Below are 20,384 nucleotides of genomic sequence, written 5' to 3'. Positions count from 1 at the left end.
GATTTCAGAAAGACGGGATGTGAAAAATCTTTTTTTAGAAAAAAAGTATGAATATATGTATGTTTTCATTGATTTTGCAAAATAAAATAAAAGGCAGATTTGATGTTATATGTTTTTGGTTGTTACAAAAAACAAAGTGGAGAAAATAAATAGATAATAATAACAATAAGAACAACAGCAATAATAATACAGTGGTGCCTGGAGATACAACTTCTATGACCATGCTCGAAACGCAAAACATTTGCATCTCAAATTATGAATTTAATCTGTTCATCATATGAGTCTTTTTTGGAGAGGATAAAGAATATGCGTGTGAGTATTGTTATATTGTCTCCCTACATGTGTTCCTGCACCATTTGTGTTCAAATAGCCATTGCTTAAAAGGGTCATGACACCGCAACACAGATGCTATTCCTTAGCCTGTCTATGGTGTTTTGCATAGTCTGTTAGCATTAAGCTAAACAAATTTATCTAATGCAAAGCTATGTTGTTGTTGGTGGTTTTTTTTTAATACACAACATGTAATTCTCTTTGTTTTATGTTTAGTTTGACAGTAAACAGATTGGGAGTGGTGATGCCAAATGATGGCTCATATCTCGAGAAACTTGTAAGTCTGGTCACTCATATCTCAAGGCACCACTGTAGTAGTAGTAGTAGTAGTAGTAGTAGTAGTAGTCATAGTAATAGTAATACTAATAATAATAATACGTTGCCAAGCATCTAAAGTCCACACTGCGTGGATTGATAGAAAACAGTTAAGAACTGAACATCCGTGGAAGAACTACATATGGAATTATGATATTTGGAAAACCATCAAGAGGGAGTTCTGTACAAAGAAAGCAACAACCCCATTCAGATAACCTCCTTGGTGGGGGTAGTTACCTGGAGTAAGAGGAGGACCAGCTGGAAAAGCCACAGACAAAAGGCAAAGTCATCAAGATGTGAGCCAAAATCATTATTCAGCAGTATTTCTTATCAATAACATAAATAAGACATACCTATTGATTCCATCTGTGGCATTATGGGAGGACATTTCTGTGGTATCGACATACTCCTTCACGTACACAAAAGCCCTTAAACAAGCACGAACACACGCAGGATCAAGATGAGTTTAGACATCATGAATATTAGTTCTCACTTTGATTGAAATGATTCTCACTTTTTGGTGTCGGGTTCTGGTGAGGGGGTGCGTGGGGCCTCCACGAGCACGGTCCTGGTGTCAGACAGTGCATCGTTAGTCTCATCGCTCACTCACGGGTGACAGCGATGATGCGCACACACACAAGACACACGCTGCATCTGCTCAATACAGCTCAGGAAGATAATCATTTTCTGTCATCGCCGGTAAATGTCGTGCTGCTTGAAGAGCCGTTTGACAAAGGGATACCTCTAATGCGCATCGTAAATCTGACATCTGGCGAGTCATAATTGTGTGGGGTGGTGGTGTTAGGAAGGAAACGAAGAAACTGGGCGACAGTAGGAAGGCAGATGAAAATTGAAAGAAATTTCACTGATGAATTGCTTCAAGTAGGTGTTGCAGTAACTACTGTTTATGGTCGCGGGTGTGCTGGAGCCTATCCAGCTGAACTGGGCCAGAGGCAGGGTACACAAAATAAAATAAATACACCTTGTTAGATTAATTGAGGGCTCGAATAAAGAACAAAGTCTGTTACATATACATTCAAACATTTTTCATCTATGAATGACCTGGCCATCTGTCTGTTGTAAAACTCTAATGTGGCTCTTAGCACATAGGTTTGCTCACTCCCTAACCTGGATAGGTAAACTTAATTTAAGAAATAATAATTCAAATTTTGAAATCATGAAACATTAGTTGAATAAATGAAGTGAACTACCTTTAATGTAGTCAAGCGCCTAACAGAATGGAATATTTAGGTTAAACGTACTCATAACCAAGTTACAGGAACTGAAGTTTAAATTTATTTAACTCAGCCTGTGAAAATTCATGCCCATGTTAATTGTGCAAAGTGACAACTTCACACATTGGCCCTTCCGGTAAGCGGCCTCCATCATTTGTTCCATTTTCACTTCATCCAGTTGTAATGGCCCAGTACTTGTTTTGATATTATTTAACTTCATATGCAGATAGAATTCTCAAGCCCGACATGACAAATGTGTGAAATGCAAACAAGGCATTTCTCTCATCAAGCAAATATGATAGTCACACACAATAACATTGTTGTTCAGCCTCACCAGACTGATAAAAGAGCTTCGACTGCAAGTGTGTTAGAGCAGACAAGATGACCAGCAGAGCAAACAGACCGAACTTTCACAAGATCACGAACTCACCGATCCATCGACAGCCCCTCCTGTTCGCTGTAGTTCTGCCTGGAATATGAAAGAGAGCCGGATTAGACTTTCACTGTCGGCTGGAGCTGTCAATATGCTGGACATGTTGCAGTAAAGAGGGATTTTGTCCATCCATCCATCCATCCATCCATTTTCTACCGCTTATCCAAGGTTGGGTCGCGGGGGCAGTAGCTTTAGCAGGGACGCCCAGACTTCCCTCTCCCCAGTCACTTCATCCAGCTCTTCCGGGGATATCCCGAGGCGTTCCCAAGCCAGCCGAAGGACGTAGTCTCTCCAGCGTGTCCTGGGTCGTCCCCGGGGTTTCCTCCCGGTGGGACGTGCCCGGAACACCTCACCAGGGAGGCGTCCGGGAGGCATCCGAATCAGATGCCCCAGCCACCTCATCTGGCTCCTCTCGATGTGGTGGAACAGCGGCTCTACTCTGAGATCCTCCCGGATGACCGAGCTTCTCACCCTATCTCTAAGGGAGAGCCCGGATACCCTGCGGAGGAAACTCATTTCAGCCGCTTGTATCTGTGATCTTGTGCTTTCGGTCACGACCCACAGCTCGTGGCCATAGGTGAGGTTAGGACCGTAGATCGACCGGTAAATCGAGAGCTTCGCCTTTCGGCTTAGCTCCTTCTTTACCACAACGGATCGATACAAAGTCCGCATCACTGCAGACGCTGCACCGATCTGCCCGTTGATCTCCAGTTCCATTCTTCCCTCACTCGTGAACAAGACCCCAAGATACTTGAACTCCTCCACTTGGGGCAGGATCTCATCCCCGACCAGGAGAGGGCACGCCACCCTTTTCCGACTGAAGACCATGGTCTCAGATTTGGAGGTGCTGATTCTCGTCCCAGCCGCTTCACACTCAGCTGCGAACTGCTCCAGTGAGAGTTGGAGGTCACGGCTTGATGAAGCCAACAAAACCACATCATCTGCAAAAAGCAGAGATGCAATACTGAGGCCACCAAACGGGACCCCCTCTACGCCTCGGCTGCGCCTTGAAATTCTGTCCATAAATGTTATGAACAGAATCGGTGACAAAGGGCAGCCTTGGCGGAGTCCAACCCTCACCGGAAACGAGTCCGACTTACTGCCGGATATGCAGTCCAAACTCTGACTCCGGTCGTACAGGGACCGAACAGCCCATATCAGGGGGTTCGGTACCCCATACTCCCGAAGCACCCCCCACAGGACCCCCCGAGGGACACGGTGGAACGCCTTCTCCAAGTCCACAAAACACATGTAGACTGGTTTGGTTAACTCTCATGCACCCTCAAGGATCCTGCCGAGAGTGTAGAGCTGGTCCACTGTTCCACGGCCAGGATGAAAACCACACTGCTCCTCCTGAATCTGAGATTCAACTTCCCGATGGACCCTCCTCTCCAGCACCCCTGAATAGACCTTACCAGGGAGGCTGAGGAGTGTGATCCCCCTGTAGTTGGAACACACCCTCCGGTCCCCCTTCTTAAAAACGGGGACCACCACCCCAGTCTGCCAATCCAGAGGCACTGTCCCCGATGTCCACGCGATGTTGCAGAGACGTGTCAACCAGGACAGCCCTATAACATCCAGAGCCTTTACTCCGGGCGAATCTCATCCACCCCCGGGGCCTTGCCACCGAGGAGCTTTTTAACCACCTCGGTGAACTCAACCCCAGAGATTGGAGAGCCCGCTTCAGAGAACCCAGACTCTGCTTCCTCATGGGAAGGCGTGTCGGTGGAATTGAGGAGGTCTTCTATTCTCACCACCGGCTCACAAAGTCCCGAGTTGAGGTCTGCAGCGCCCAATCCCCACTATACACAGTGTTGATGGTGCACTGCTTCCCCCTCCTGAGACGCCGGATGGTGGACCAGAATTTCCTCGAAGCCGTCCGGAAGTCTTTCTCCATGGCCTCACCGAACTCCTCCCAGTTTTTGCTTCAGCGACCACCAAAGCTGCATTCCGCTTGGCCAGCCGGTACCCATCAGCTGCCTCAGGAGTCCCACAGGCCAAAAAGGCCCGCTAGGACTCCTTCTTCAGCCTCACGGCATCCCTCACCGTTGATGTCCACCAACGGGTTCAGGGACTGCCGCCACGACAGGCACCGACCACCTTACGGCCACAGCTCCGGTCGGCCGCCTCAGCAATGGAAGCGCGGAACATGGTCCACTCGGACTCGATGTCCCCCGCCTCCCCCGGAACATGAGCAAAGTTCTGTTGGAGGTGGGAGTTGAAACTCCTTCTGACAGGGGTTTCTGCCAGATGTTCTCAGCAGACCCTCACAATACGTTTGGGCCTGCCACGTCGGACCGGCATCTTCCTCCACCATCGGAGCCAACTCACCACCAGGTGGTGATCAGTTGACAGCTCCGCCCCTCTCTTCCAAGACATGCGGCCGCAAGTCCAATGACACGACCACAAAGTCGATCATCGAAGTGCGACCTTGGGCTTCCTGGTGCCAAGTGCACGTGTGGACACCCTTATGCTTGAACATGGTGTTCGTTATGGACAATCCGTGATGAGCACAGAAGTCCAATAACAGAACACCGCTCGGGTTCTGATCGGGTCTCACTGTCATTGCCCACATGAGCATTGAAGTCCCCGAGCAGAACGATGGAGTCCCCAGCGGGAGCACTCTCCAGCACCCCTTCCAAGGACTCTAAAAAGGGTGGGTACTCTGAACTGCTGTTTGGTGCATAGGTACAAACAACAGTCAAGACCCATCCCCCCACCCGAAGGCGGAGGGAGGCTACCCTCTCGTCCACCGGGGTGAACCCCAACGTACAGGCGCCGAGTCGGGGGGCAATAAGCATACCCACACTTGCTCAGCGCCTCTCACCGTGGGCAACTCCAGAGTGGAAGAGAGTCCAACCCCTCTCGAGAGGACTGGTACCAGAGCCCAAGCTGTGCGTGGAGGTGAGTCCGACTATATCTAGTCGGAACTTCTCGACCTCACACACCAGCTTGGGCTCCTTCACTGCCAGAGAGGTGACATTCCACGTCCCTAGAGCGAGCTTCTGTTGCCGGGGATCGGATCGCCAAGGTCCCTGCCTTCGGCCACCACCCAGCTCGCACTGCACCTGACCCCTGTGGCCCCTCCTACAGGTGGTGAGCCCATGGAAAGGGGGACCCATGTTACCCTTTTGGGCTGTGCCCGGCCACCAGGCGCTCGCCTTCGAGCACCACCTCCAGGCCTGGCTCCAGAGGGGGCCCCGGTGATCCGCGTCCGGGCAAGGGAAACCTGAGTCCATTGTTTGTCGTCATCATAAGGGGTCTTTGAGCCGTGCTTTGTCTGGTCCCTCACCTAGGACCATGGGTGTCCCTGCCAGGGGCATAAAGCACCAGACAACTTAGCTCCTAGGATCATTGGGACACACAAACCCCTCCATCACGATAAGGTGACGGCTCAAGGAGAGGAGGGATTTTTTTTTTCTTCTCTTCTAAGTCTTCTCCACAGAGGCCAGGGATTTATTGACCTAGTGGGTCACATTCACAATTCTGTCACTTGATCATGATCTGAGAGTTTGTCTCGACCTAAAGTTGCAAAGACGCAGAAAATGTCTGTTACGTTTTCCATGGGAAGTTCCATCCATCCATCCATTTTCATTACCACTTATCGTCCCTAGAGTCATGGGCTTGCTGGAGCCTATCCCAGCTATCTTCGGGCGGGAGGCGGGGTACACCTTGAACCGGTTGCGAGCCAATCGCAGGGCACATAGAAACAAACAACTAGTCACACTCACATTCACACCTACAGGCAATTTAGAGTCTTCAATTAACCTACTATACATGTTCTTTGGATGTGGGAGGAAACCGGCGTGCCCGGAGAAAACATGCAAACACCACACAGGGGGGGATTTGAACCCCGGTCCCCAGAACTGTGAGGCAGATGTACTAACCAGTTGTCCACCGTGCCTCCATAGGAAGTTAAGTTGGGGAATTTTAAAGGTGGACAATATAAATCTGTAAATTTTTGTAAATTATGTAGCTATTTTGTCTAATAAATACAAATCAATCAATTTTGTTTTTCATAAAAGGACAAGCATGCAAACTCATTCTAAAAATGTGGATGAATGAAATGTTTTCATTGATCGACGGACATTATATCAATTGAACATATTTGCGGAGCCAGATTTATTTTTGTTACCCATCCATCCTTTTTCCTAGTTCTCATTAGGGTTGTGGTTGAATTCACACCTAAGCACAATTATATTACATTAACTCCATTGACCTACATGTTTTTGAAAGTGGCAGGTAGAAGGACTACCTGGAGAAAACCCACGCAGACATGGGCAGAACATGCAAAGCCCACCCAGGATCTCAGAACTATGAGAGAGACGTGCTAACCACAACACTTATTATTTGCTATTTAATCTTAAAATTCGATATATGAAATGCAAATGTGGTCTCAATACCCTTACTGTAGCATACAGGCTGATTTTAGCTGATATTTGATTTTACTGTATTTCCCTTACTTCCCACTTCTTCCCATTATTTCCCCTGGAGAGGATCCAAGTTTGAAAACTCTTGAATTTCCTACCTGACGGTGGTGATGGTTGTGACTGTGTGCATCTGCGAGTCCTCTAGGCTACGAAACACATCAAATACCAGCATTACGTAAGTGAAGTTTCCACTTAGGTTTAGCTTGTTTTCAATTAAATGCTTAACAGCCTCTTAATTTCCACGCACTCATAAATCCTGCTAGAATGGTAAAAAGGGAAAAAAACGGATTTAATTTGCATCTAATGAGCTCCGCAATGGGGAGATGAATACCTCTCCTCCTCCTCTTCCAGTGTAGTGTTAGGGATAGTATACATAGAGGGGGACGTCCACCTGTCCCATGGTGAGTCATTTTCTTTGGACCTGAAAACACAAGGCAATGGGGAACCTCACATCGTGCACACTATAGCAGAAAAAGGCATGCGTTGACCACGCTTATGACAAATCTATTTCTGATATCCGACCTATTTTTATCAGCACCAATGCACAATGTATTCTGGCTCGACGAACAGAGTGTTCGTGCTGCAAAAGCCTCACCATATAGTGAAAGGGAGTCGGGTCAGAGGAATAAAGGGAGCAAGATAGCTCCAACCCTCCTCCACCGCTTTTAAATCAAAAGGTCACTTACTTTCTCTCAAACATAACCAGAGTCTGTTGTTCCTCCTGTTGGCCTACACCTGGAGCCTCTTGGCTGAGCGAGAACGAGAACACACACATTGAAAGGCTTTTAGTGTGTAATGGGCAAGGGGCAGAGCTGAACTAAACATGCTGGACTACACCGAGTGGAGGCGTAAGAGTAAATCAAAGTGTGTCATCACCTCTCTTCTGTGGTGGTCTGCAGAGGCGTTGTGGTTTCCCACGTGCGTGCCCACGACCGGTGAGTGCTTAGACTGAAGAGGAGGTGAGCCATGATGGAGGAGTCGTGGCGCATGGAGCCGCACAACAAAATAAGCGCATTGTTTAAGAAAGGGATTTGTACGGCTCCCCACACTCACTCATGTATCCATTATACATTAGCGCGCACCAAGCTGAGGCAAATACCTTGTGGCGGTGGTGTCGATGGGGATGACATCATCTGCAAGCGATTCCACGACCTGACTGCTTATACTGGTCAAAATACACACACAAAACACAGTTAATCAATAAAAAAATGGGCATGTTGACATGGGTGGTGGATTGTGGCAAGCACAATGAAATGTTCTGGGTTCGAAACTCGGCTCAGACCATCACGTTGCATATTCTATATTGTCTACAGCGATTCTCCATTTTGAGTGGGTCATTGCCAGGTGGTTAAAAATTACAGGGGGTCTTCGATGGTTATTGCTGCCACAGGAGCGTCAACCAGTTATTAAATCCAAGGGTTCACTTACATTTTTCTCCCTGTCCTGTGAATATTTACGTTATTTTCAATACAAATATCCAAACGTAAATGTTTGTGTGGTATTAATTTAAGCAGACAATTTAGTCTTGTGATTTAGATGAAGATCAGAGCACATTTTATAACCAATTTATAGAGAATTTGAAGGAATTCCATAGGGCTCACATACGTTTTCCTCGCACTGTATAAGGGGCCCGATACTATGATCAGGGGTTTCAGGGTGCTGAGCTCCCAACCAGGCAGATAAATTTCACTGTTCTGCACATTTTAACGCAATTGCATTCACACATTTATGAAAGGCAAACATAACACTTTTTGGACAGAAAGTCTGTGACTAAACCATCACATTTGATAAGAGTTATTTAAATGTTGTGCCATAGCAAAAAATGAATGGATTCGATTTACAAAACCAACATATTGTAATCAGACTAATTCCCGGTGGAAGACAACTCATACACATTAACAGAATGCATTTTCTTCTGAAGTAAACCAGACCCCTGAAGTGAGTACTAAAAACACAAAAAATAGAAATTAGACTTATGAGTTCCCGAGTACCCGGGAAACTACGAAACCACGAAAGAACAGGGAGAACATGACATGCACAACCTACACAGGAAGGCTGGAACAAAGATCCAAACCCCAAACCACAGAACTGTAAGGCAGCCCCCACTTGACAACATACAAATTGTTTCGTTGTTTTCGTACAAATTTAAAATAAATTGTGCAGTAGTTGTTTCCTTTCCAATTTTTCCCGTTGAAATCACAACTAGTTCCCGATCCATTAACTGTACTGATCAAATTGGCAATAATTACATGCAAGGAAACTGATGTAATTACAGTATTTATATAAATATGTAATATGATGAGTAGCAGCTAGGGTTTGAATCTTGGCTCTGGCCTTGCTGTGTGGATTCCGCATGTTCTCGTGTTCTTGCGTGGTTTTCTGTAGGGACTCCAGCTTTCTACCACAATCCAAAAACATGCATGTTAGGTTCATTGAAGACTCAAAATTGCTCCCGGGAGAAAAATGTGAGTGTGAACTGTTATATGTGCTCTGTGATGGACTGATGACCAATTCAATGTGTACCCCATCTGTCGCCTCTCAACCTTAATTTATTTTCGTAGTTATATCTCATCGTGTATTCTTAGGGGGACAACAATTTAACTTGGCTTCTAGTGCTGACATGCTAAACTGATGAATTAAACCATTAACTGATATTTACTTAAATGGCCTAAAGTCATTTGCTAATTTATGTCAACGCAATGTAAACATTTAGTCAAGAGAAAAATGCATTTAATAATGCAAAGCATTACTAGATTAATTAGAATAAATAATGACAGACTTCAAGAGCTTACTTGGTGTCGGCTTAGTGTAGATATTAGAACTTACTTGATCTCTGGTTCTTTCTTCTCCATGAAACTGTGTGATGAACTAAAAAAAAGAAAAAAAAGCATATTACTTTTAAAATAAAAATATAAGCAAGGCTTGTTAAAGCCAGAGTAAAGTCATATTTCTCACAAGAATTAGTGAGATATTATAACAAAAGTAATGCACTGCAATTAGTAAAAATCTAGTGTAAGATTTATTATACAGTGAGACCTCAAAAGGATAACAACCTGAAGGCACCTTGGAGCTCTTATTATGTTACAATTTGTTCTAAGATATTATTTATATATTGAATCATTCATTCATTGGGGGGGGGGGGGGGTTCTTTTTTGTGTACCAGTGATGTCAAAGGGGGAAAATGGTATAACTAGGAAAGGGTCACAAGGCTTTATGAACTGAATAATAATAATAATAATAATATAGAGTGGTTTAGCTTATGATAAAAAAAAAAAAAAAAACTTAAAACATTGTCTGTACAGTTATAAAGGTTTTCTAATGGCAACAATGTGACCCTGGAACTAATTGATTCACTTTACATTATTTGCTAAGACACAGTTATTAGTCCACTGGCACCACTTTGTGTTGAACTTTAGGGGTTCCACTGACAATTTTATTATAATTATTTGATTAATTGTTGTGAGAACATATTGGAAGATGATAGCAGCTGATTACAATACAATACACAATTAAACTGTTGTAGTCCCAATAATAACACGTACTGTATTAGCAGCACAAGCAGCACTCACAATAGAGGAAGGTGGAATTTGTATGACCCATTCTGTACCTGTTGATGGAAATATCTGAGAGGGGCTGCAGCAGGTCAGAGGAGCTGCAGAAGAGAAAAGTGACTCATAATCACATCGTGCTGCATTATGCATGACGCGAGCTTCAAAACAGTCACAGCTCCCAAACCAATATGATTACCTGTTTGGGGATGTGGTCCCTAACGGGTACGGATCAAATGGATCAGCTGAGCTGAAACACAATTTCACACTGATTTCACTCTCAATTGTCAGCACGACGCGTCTAGTGTCACGTTGACTCTTAATGGAAAGATGTAATGTGTTATGAATGGTAAACAGAAACACAGCTGGACTGGGCGGCCAAGTTTGAATTACAATGATGATCAAAATGTCTTTGAACAATTTAGTATTCTGCTGCTCAGTTGCAAAATCAACCAAACTAAATCATTACTATTTCAATTCATCGTCACCCCGATAAGAATAAACGCAAGGTAAAATTGAACTCTTCACCACATTCAACCAAACATGCCCAGTCAAAGTGAGTCAAACTACCTGAACTCATTTACTGTGGTGGTCACAGGTGAGTTTAAGTGGTCGTACTCCTCGCTGCGAGGTGATGACGAGGTGGAGAGGTAAGGAGCGAGGGAATGCATGAATGATGTGATGAGTGGAGAGAAAAAAAGGGCAGGCAAAGGTTAGTGTGGTTTTTCTCATGCACTATTTACATTGACAGTACTGACAGACACGCAAATATTTGGCCGGGACCGAATGGATTTTGTGTGTGTGTGTGTGCTTGACATACCTGTTCTGAGTAATGGTTACAGTTTGGGTGGTTATAGTGACAGTCTCTGTGTTGCTGACGGGCAGAGAGATACAACATTCAGAGTCAGTACAGATGATTTATTAGTCTCCAGACCCAAAAAACATTTTCTACAACGACGTCCTCTGATTGCATCTAACTTTGGATTGTTTTCAGCCTAACTGGGTACATCAGAGGCTGGTGGAGACAAACAAAGCAGCGGTACTTCATCAGAACAGAACATTCTCTTCTATTGTCAGTCATGCAGATAAGATGTTTCAAAGTGTCAGCTTCAAGAAACCTTTTTTTTTTTTAATGAATTTACAGTTCATATTAAGGAATGGTACATGGAATACTGAAGACTAAAGTGCTTTAGGTAAAGTCAATGGCTATTTTGCAGCGCTGTCATGCCATACATTTTCAACACATATGATCAAATCAAACCTTTCTAAAGTTCCACCATGTTGCTACTCACAATCATATATACAACCTCGCTGTATACTCTTTGCAGTCAGAAGTGACGTAAAACTATCCAGCAGAAAATACATTACAGTCTTCTGTATTTCGTTTTTATATCATTTTAAGTAGAAAGATAGAAAAGATATTACAGTCTGGTACAGCATGTAACTACAAAGGCACTGATATTAATCAGTACCGAAGAAGTAGCTCTCACTCTCTCAAAAAGGTTGGTGAGCCCTGGTCTAAATGAAGCTCCTTCAACATAGTTCTTTGGCACCAAGATGCCACGAAAAGGTGGCAAAGCAATACTTTTATTGTTTTGGCTTGAGCACAAAAACAGTAAGTGAGTTTTTCGGGGCGAGCCTCCGCCCAAAAATTTGCAATTTGGTGAATTTGGGAATACCAAACTGTAAATATGCAGGGCTTCACTGTGTAACATATTTGCAGCTACTGTCTGAAAGTGTTCAATGTATTACCACCATATGGTCACAAAATGGTGGCAAACGACCATGAAATAACTAAAAGTACAATGGGTCCTTAGTTTACGATGGTCCGTTCATACGACATTTTGAGGTTACATATGACACGCGGCATAAAAATGGATGGATGGATGTTTAACTTTTATGGCCCAGAAGAGCTTTTCATACAAATATTAACTGTAACTACGACTTTACTCCTGCTTTAGCGTAGCTTCGTGATTGACTATGGCGTATTCCGACTTACGTACAAACTCGGGTTATGTTGCCACAGTAGTAGAAAAAAACTCTGTTGTAAACCGAGCACCCGCTCTACTGTTTGCGCATGACAACATTGTGACAGTACATATCAATGGTTTAACCTCAGGCATTTACAGTTGGCATCTTATGGATGTTGTACATTCAGTAGTTGTACATAGGAATTTGCATAATCCTGTCAAAAATATAATTAACTAAAAAAAAAAAAAAAAGAGAGAGAGAGAGAGAGAGAGAAGAAGTGTACACAGTGGTAGATGTCTGTGCTGATAAGAATTAGCAGTGCAGTCACAGATGGCGAGCAAAGGCTTTTTCAACAGTTTTCCTCCCTACGTGCTTTCTTTCGACTGCATTAATTTGAGGTAGAACTGGACTTTGCTGGATATGAAATGCAAAGCAACGTATACCTTGCCACTGACAAAGAAAGCACTGATTTGAAATGTAATAACAAATATATTTTCTTTTTTTCTTTAGGGCTTTTTCTGTACCTTTCAAATTCAGTGTGCAGATCCTGGCTCCAGTGTACGGGGCTGGAGAGATCAAGCAGTTCAGGTTCATCTCGACTGCAGAGGCGGAAAGATAACAGGAGGTAAGGGGGGGGGGGGGGGGGGGCAAAAATAAATACGAATCACTAAAGTAAGGAAAATTATTCTGATCGTTCTGACCCAGGAAATGAAACGAAATATGAAAGGTTACATAGCAGAAGAAGGTGCAGGTGGAGGAGAATGTTATGTTATGTTATATTATGTTATGTGTTTTTGGTATGATATATGGTGTGTTCTGTTACAGGTACAGACTTCAGAACAGACCAGTTTAACTTAAGCAGAGGGAGGGAATACTATAAAAAGTCCAACAGTGCCACCTTGTGATTTAAGTTCTAAAACAATGTTAGTGCCTTTCATTTGACTGTGTGTATTTAACAAACCCAGAAATGAGATTCAAGTGATCGAGATCCTCTGTTCTTGCTTCATGGTTGCTGAGTGCTGGAGTTGGATCCTGTTCCTTTCTATAAACATTAACACAGATCAATGAACCTACTTGGCACACACACACAAACACACGCACGCGCATACACACACACACACACACATGCATGTATTCACACACAGATTTATATCTTCTTTTTAGTCATGTCTAATTTGGAACCAAACCTTGTCTGGTATTTTTAGCGAGCTGTAAATGAGATGTGACCACTTTGAATTGCACAGTGGAGAACTGCCATTATGTGACTTCTTGCCAACACTGCCATGAAATGAAAGCGAAAGTAGTTTTAGTTGTGTACCCGTCCTCTGAGCCAGTGTCCGCTGAGCCTTCCTCTTCCTTTGCCAGCCCTGGCTCGCCATCCTTGAAGCTGAAGTGAAAATGAAGAAAAAAATATGCTGTTTATCTTCTTATCAGATGGCATGCTAAGCTTAGACATAACATGTCAGTGCCAAAGGATGTTTTGGGGGGGGGAGGGGTTTCCTGCTTCCCTCTACAAACAGGTGACAAGTTAAAAAAAAAGCAACAATAAGTTTCTTTCTCTAAGGCTGGATTGAAAAATACTTGATCATATTATGTACTGACGCATGTGGATTTGCACATGCAGTGTTGCCACCAATACCTGGTTGAGTTTGAGTCTGATGGAATGAGGTTTTCATACAAGGCAGTGAGCGTTTCAACTCTGGAGCTGTGAAGATAAAGAGCAAATGCATGGCATTCCAGGTCAAATTCTCCTTGACTCCTTCCTATAAGGTGTGTCATATTGGTTTATGTAGCACAAAAGAGCTACTGGGCCTGACATTTGACAGTTAGTTGCCGTTCTGATTTGGATAACTTTAATTTTAATCTGATCTGTGCTCCAAATATTTGCATTCTTTGGATACTAATTATTGAATTATTTCAATATTAGGGTAATGATCATCACAAGTAACAAGGCATACCAAAAAAATATAATACTATAATAATACTATAATACTAATAATGCCATGCTTATGCACCAGTCACAAAAGGTATATTACACAAAAAGGATATTAAGCTTTAGGCTGAAATTTCAGCATGAACCTACATTGCACTTTAACCTTTACAGTTGACTTTCTCAAACATTTTAAAAGCCCATGTCCAAGTTCTCAATGTTTTAGAACCTTTTGCACAATTTGCTGTCCTCAACATGTGTTCCATCCATGACTGGACCAATACATTTCCTGGCTCTATTAGAATTGTTATTTTAACAGTCACACTTTCACATTCTGACATCATGAGACCAACACGACACCTTACAATTACCATCGAAGGACTTCAAATAGGATCTTCTCAGAGGGAATGGGCTACTGAGCTTCGTGTCACCAAATGTCATCAGCATGTTGCATCAGAGATACACAAAGACTGGAGGAGTCACACAAAGGCATGAAAGTGGACATACTTCCATTCATGGATCAAGCACCAGACCCTTGTTAGAGAATAGAAAATTGTGAAAAAAGTACTAAAACACAGAACAATTGGACAAACGTTTAGAGATGGTCAAATTAGGTTCACCTGTAAAGGTTATAGTACATTTTAGGTTTGTCCTGCAATTTGACCCGAAAACCTAATATCCCTAACTTTTTATTGGCTTATTACACTGTAGCTATCATTTTATGTAACTACGTCCGGGGAGCATAGTATTAGAAACAGTTCACAGAGCAGTATTACACAGCTGTAAATGACAACCACAATTATTAACACTGCCAAATGAATACCTCTCTGTCAGTGCACAGATGCTGTTTTTCATCAAAACGGCACTCTTTTTTTAACAAGTTCTTATCCGCATTAGCTTTTGCATGTCAGACTAAGTTAGGATAGCAACACAAGGTTAAGTAATTAAACTATTTCTACAACTGATCCAGCTACAATGTTTAGTAACTTGGCGAATTTCTGACCTTGAACTTTCAGAAACTTCTGGTTCTTCATGAATTGGGACAAGATGAGTGTCAGCAGCTTCTGAATCATCATGTTCGGAATGGGTGGAAACAACGTGAAGATAATCAGCGATGAGTTCGGGGAGGGGAACGGCCACCTCTTCAAACGAGTCCTTGTCCGGAGCGGACACCGCAGGGGGGTCTTCTTTCACAGGCTCAGGGCGGGCCACCTCCACCTTTGGAGGCTCATTAACAGTGGCAACAGATGTCTTGACACTTGAGTCGACTCTGTTAACAAGACAGACAATGTGGCAAATTGACAGGCGAGAGAGAAGACCGCTGATTGCCATTCTAATAGACACTTGGTAGAGGATTTACTTGTTTTGTGTTTTGGGTGGTTCTGGTACAGAAGCGACAGATGTGATGGGGATGACAGGGGAGGGGAGCACAGCGTGGACTGAGGCATCATCTGCTATCGCCGCCCTGCACATATGGAGCAAACACACACACACACACACACACACACAAATACAAGTGTTTGAGGGAGTCTGCATTGGATCACATTGAGTCTCTCTACTTATCGTACGATTTCTGAGAGACAAGCATTCACAAACATGAGATTGTACACCATAAAAAGTACAGTATTATTTTTAAATTACAGTGGAACTTCCAAAGTTGAATAGCCCAAAGGTGGTACAATTTGGAGTTCAATTAAAAAAAAAGAAAAAGTCAAAGTCATTCGCAAAATCACCTATTCGTAAATATTTTTGGGAATCTATCCTCCGTTATTTTTGAAAACCTCACATATTCACTGTTTTTGTATTCAGGCCAAAGTAATACAATTATTACTTTGGCGCCATCTTGTGGCATTTTGGTGCCGAACTATGTTCAAGTTGGTTGAGGCTCTTCATTATACAAAAGTAGTGCTTTGCCACCATTTTGTGGCATCCAAAAGCAATTATTAACCTTTTATTGGTGGGCATCAATTATTCGGGAATAGTGGGTGAACACTGTCTTAAAAGTAAAACAAGAAAACCATCATCATGTGTGACATAATATGAGGGAAGTGAGCAAATTTCGCGAGACTTCAGTTCAGTTAAGGTTTAACACTACAAGTGTGTTTTGTATTCTTTGTCGTGATGCCACCACAGAAGCGGTACCAGTGATGACGAGGACAAAAATGTGACGATAATAACCATTGAACCAGAAATTGAACTCATTACAACACAGGAAAGGGGCAAGCACATTCATTCCAGAAATGCATATTAATTTCAGCAACTCCCATAAAATCCGACGAAGTGACAGTATCACTCTGAAAAAAAAACTTTCTATTCCTGAGTAGTTACACTTTTTTTTTTTTTCCTAAACAAAATTTACTTTACATTATGGTGGAAAAGATATGTGAACAATTCTTCTGAATCCAAACATCTTAAACAGCTTGTGTTCTACTTTTGAGGTTCCACTTTGCCATGTGTCTGCTGAGGGAGTTAAGCATTGAGAGTAATACAGTTGATTATCTTACAGCACTTAATACCATAACTTTATAAAGGGACAAGATGTTCCTTACAGATGTTTGACCTAATTTTCTCAATCCAAACACTTACAGGTGCTAAAATACTGGGTTTTTCTCTCAAATATGATCAGTGTATAAACGAAGGAAATAAAATGATGGAATGGCATTGCTGGAAGATCACAGCACGTCATAGCACTTACTGATCATCCGATAAGATCGTTCTGATGATCAATACAAAACAGGAAGCATATTTGCAACATACTTGAGGATGGCTATTGTATGCTGTGATACATTAATGTAATAGTCATCAAAAAAGTTATATAGCTGACTTTTTGATACAACTTTAGAGGGACTAAAGTATTTTACCTTTTAGCCTCAAATGGTCTGTGTATTTTTTTTTTATATATACATAGAGACTTCTTATAAGAGCAGAACATACAAGCACGTCTTTTCCAAAGCTGCAGAAAGTCAAGACATACTCAAATTTCTGAGCGGCAGAGAGCACATAAGACCGTTGTCTGGCTGCAGATTTGTTCAGGACTTTGCTGGCTGCTGCCGTGCTGAAAAGGGAGACAATGTGGTGTTAATGCAATCTCTCAGCAGGTAAGGTTTAAATTGGACACTGTGTGCGTGCAGGCGTGCGGAGAAAGTCCTACCGTTTCATCTGCTCCTCATTGCTAATCTTGCTGTCCTCGTTCTCATCAGCGGGCTTCACCGTGTGTGGAGCGCTAAGGACCACAAACACATAAACACGCACACCTCGCGATATTCATTCATATTCAAGCTTCTTCACAGTCAATACAACTGCTTTGCGAGCTTACATTTTCTTGTAGCCCTCTGAATGTCTTTTGGTGAGTTTTGATGTCCCACTGCCAAAACAAAATATACCACAATGAAAAGCTTAGGTCACAAGTCTGAGAACACAAGGAGATCGAGTACTAGAGCTATACACAATTCTGTTGGTGGAAAGGATTGTGTTGTTGCCACAATACATCAAGTTGTTGGCTTATGATTGGAAAAACTCATGCATGATTTTATGACCTTTCAGATAGATTATGGTACAACTATCGGGCTCCTTTCCAGTGGATCCATCTTCAATATTCAGTCTAGGAGGCAGAGACCCGCTCCGTATTTTAGAGAATACTACTTCTTTTGTCTTCTTTTCCAACTCTCTCGTCTTAGACGCTTTAATATTGTGCAACTGTACATAATCCTGTGGTTAGTTAGTGTACGAATCAGAGCGGTGGCCCTTACCTAATGCCATTGGAAGTACTTGTAGAAGAGGAAGCAGGCTTGGTGAAAACACCCCTGTATGAACAACAAAAATCTATTCATAAAGTATTCTTAGTTCTGCAGTATTTGCACCAGTGTTGTACTTACCTGATCATGAATCCTGAAGTTGGTGATCTAAATTTAAAACAAAGACTTCATATCGGCACATATCATGTCATGATTTTCAAATGAGGAAATGTAATTGTTATTTACAAAGCATTTACTTTTCACTGTCAGACTTGATTGGTGCAGTGGAAGTGGGTGAAGACACTGGACTGGTTGGTGCTCCATTCTGACGTCTGGCCCTTAATTCTGCCATCCTGCAAGAACAGACGATGACTTCTTTTAATCCGTCCAGTTCATGAGTCAGTGAGTGAGTGAGTGAGTGAGCGAGTGAGTGAGTATGGAGGCAATGTAAATATTCAGAAGTGGGAGGGGCAATCGTACCATGGCTTCTCTTCTTCAGGTTGAACCTCAGTTTCACTGCTCTGGTTCATCCAGCTGCCATCATCCTTCAGCTTGGTCCTGACTTTGGTGGTACGAAACACAGTTGCTTTTTCCTCCTCTGAATATAAAATAAACGACTTGTTTTCCCCGCACATATGAGAAACACCTTTCAGTATGATGCAGGGCAGTTTTACACCGAACTACAACAGCAATAATAAACGTTACACGATTTCCTCTCTGACCGTATCAATCAAAATTGATCATTAGGATATATTGGCTTGCGCTAAGGCCATTCAAGATTATTATTCAATTAAAGAATGGCAAGCTAAGCACAATGCGAACCACAAGGCTACAATCATAAATTCGTAAATGCCATATTTTTTTGTAAACATCTGTGACACCACTCCAGTCATCCATGCACTGGCTCCCTGTAAATTTTAATTTCACTTACAGAGCCCTCAATGCTGCGGTTTCTCCATACTTGGTGTCATTATTGTCCTGTTAGGTCACAGTGGTTGCTGACTACCTTTTAATGAATGTCCCTGACACGGGATTAAACACTTGCAGTCCGTTGCCCCCAAGTTGAGCTAAGAGCTGCCTCTTGAGTGGGTATTTTTTAAAAGTAGTTAAAACACATTTTTTTGGGTAGGCATTCTAGTAAGAGTAGATTGTTTTTCATTTGTTTTGATATTTATATATTTTGATTTGTTTTTTTCCCCCCTTTCATATAAATAAAATGTACTTACTGGTACTCACATCTTGATAGGTTTATTTCTAGACCATTGTGGATACAGTCAGGTAGAATCATAAAAAACTCCAAAATCAATCAAAATACTTCAGAACATAACTATTTTACCTTCGAGGATGGATGAGCAAGTATGCTCCCTTACAATTGCATACAATCAGAACAATGAGACAATAACATTCCCCGTCTCAGAGACACGCCCTGTGATGACCCATTATTGGGCGAGACACTTTCGTCCTACTCACCCGTTGACATGCTTCTCCCAGAGGTTTTCTCTTGAGGTTTTCACTGGTTCTTATCAGGCCGCCTGAAAAATGTGCACGACACACTGAGATATGGGAGAGCACAAACGAGAAACAGTACAGATTAACTAACGAACGGCTGTTTTGATAGGAATCACCCTTCCCACACTTTGTTCCCTCCGCAAAAAAAAGAACGTGTGCTGAGAGGAATTCCTTTTACTCATTCTTTAAATATGTAGAGGAGCCTGTCTTTCCACTTCCCAAAAAAAAAGAGAAAAAAGCTGCTAGTGCCTAAATAGTCAAGAATCCTCTGGAACAAAACATGTCAACAGAATGATTTGTGTTATGCTTGCTTATATTCAAATCAGCCCACGCCTTAAACGCATTTACAGTAAAAAAAAATAAACAAAATAAAATAAAAATAAAAAATAAAAAATCCCAGGAAATGTCATAAAAAAGACAATGAATGTTTCTTTATCGAGAAAATGGACAAGCAACCAATTGGGGTGAAATTCCTTGTGCAAGTACAGGAAAAACTCCCACAATTGGGAATTCACTCCCTCAGTATCTTATGAGATTATTATTACCGCAATAATTAGTGTGAGTAAATACACACAGGCCTCAAAATACATATTTCTCCAAGGTTTAAGACACTCGTCCGCATGAAAATTATCGATGATTAATGAAGCGTGTTTGAAAGGTGTAAGAAACAGGACAGACAACTTCATTGACAGGCAACTGTCACCAGGAAACACAGAAATCATTTGCACAGAATGATAGATGACTTCAATCATTCACCCTAAAACAGGAAGTATCAAAAATGACAGTACCAACCTGTCTCACTTTATTATCCAGATGGGCTCCTAGCAGCGTATTGTCCTGCTCAGTGTGCCAGCTGAAAAGTAGGTGTGTGTACGTATCTGTTTGAGTTCTTGTGTCTGACAGGTGTCTTGAGCTTCAGGTACGGGCGTGAACACTAACAAGCCAAGCC

General features: G+C 42.6%; 1 protein-coding gene across 6 annotated transcripts in view; it reads right to left on the bottom strand.

Annotated features, from left to right (window-relative positions):
* Positions 1 to 20,384, bottom strand: part of znf185 (zinc finger protein 185 with LIM domain) — a 22,751-nt gene extending 2,367 nt beyond the window's left edge. The window contains exons 1-29 of one of the 6 annotated variants that reach the window (XM_061788740.1): positions 20,228 to 20,384; positions 19,397 to 19,458; positions 18,407 to 18,524; positions 18,184 to 18,279; positions 18,068 to 18,094; positions 17,942 to 17,995; positions 17,509 to 17,556; positions 17,344 to 17,415; positions 17,167 to 17,247; positions 15,553 to 15,657; positions 15,196 to 15,462; positions 13,902 to 13,967; positions 13,581 to 13,649; positions 13,224 to 13,304; positions 12,787 to 12,861; positions 11,112 to 11,165; positions 10,862 to 10,915; positions 10,491 to 10,541; positions 10,351 to 10,395; positions 9,570 to 9,611; positions 7,843 to 7,908; positions 7,620 to 7,691; positions 7,430 to 7,492; positions 7,075 to 7,164; positions 6,842 to 6,889; positions 2,311 to 2,349; positions 1,160 to 1,213; positions 999 to 1,073; positions 883 to 903 (exon numbers count right to left, since the gene is read on the bottom strand). In XM_061788740.1, the coding sequence (XP_061644724.1) occupies positions 883 to 903; positions 999 to 1,073; positions 1,160 to 1,213; positions 2,311 to 2,349; positions 6,842 to 6,889; positions 7,075 to 7,164; positions 7,430 to 7,492; positions 7,620 to 7,691; positions 7,843 to 7,908; positions 9,570 to 9,611; positions 10,351 to 10,395; positions 10,491 to 10,541; positions 10,862 to 10,915; positions 11,112 to 11,165; positions 12,787 to 12,861; positions 13,224 to 13,304; positions 13,581 to 13,649; positions 13,902 to 13,967; positions 15,196 to 15,462; positions 15,553 to 15,657; positions 17,167 to 17,247; positions 17,344 to 17,415; positions 17,509 to 17,556; positions 17,942 to 17,995; positions 18,068 to 18,094; positions 18,184 to 18,279; positions 18,407 to 18,524; positions 19,397 to 19,406 (1,943 nt within the window). In that variant the 5' untranslated portion in view covers positions 19,407 to 19,458; positions 20,228 to 20,384. Of the gene's footprint in view, positions 1 to 882; positions 904 to 998; positions 1,074 to 1,159; positions 1,214 to 2,310; positions 2,350 to 6,841; positions 6,890 to 7,074; positions 7,165 to 7,429; positions 7,493 to 7,619; positions 7,692 to 7,842; positions 7,909 to 9,569; positions 9,612 to 10,350; positions 10,396 to 10,490; positions 10,542 to 10,861; positions 10,916 to 11,111; positions 11,166 to 12,786; positions 12,862 to 13,223; positions 13,305 to 13,580; positions 13,650 to 13,901; positions 13,968 to 15,195; positions 15,463 to 15,552; positions 15,658 to 17,166; positions 17,248 to 17,343; positions 17,416 to 17,508; positions 17,557 to 17,941; positions 17,996 to 18,067; positions 18,095 to 18,183; positions 18,280 to 18,406; positions 18,525 to 19,396; positions 19,480 to 20,227 lie in introns of all 6 variants that reach the window. The other 5 variants (XM_061788742.1, XM_061788741.1, XM_061788743.1 and 2 more) reach the window with 5 other exon arrangements.

This window comes from Phyllopteryx taeniolatus, chromosome 10, assembly GCF_024500385.1.
Source record: "Phyllopteryx taeniolatus isolate TA_2022b chromosome 10, UOR_Ptae_1.2, whole genome shotgun sequence".
Taxonomy (NCBI): domain Eukaryota; kingdom Metazoa; phylum Chordata; class Actinopteri; order Syngnathiformes; family Syngnathidae; genus Phyllopteryx; species Phyllopteryx taeniolatus.
Note: the sequence above shows the minus strand (reverse complement) of the source record. Positions and strands in the feature narration are given on the sequence as shown.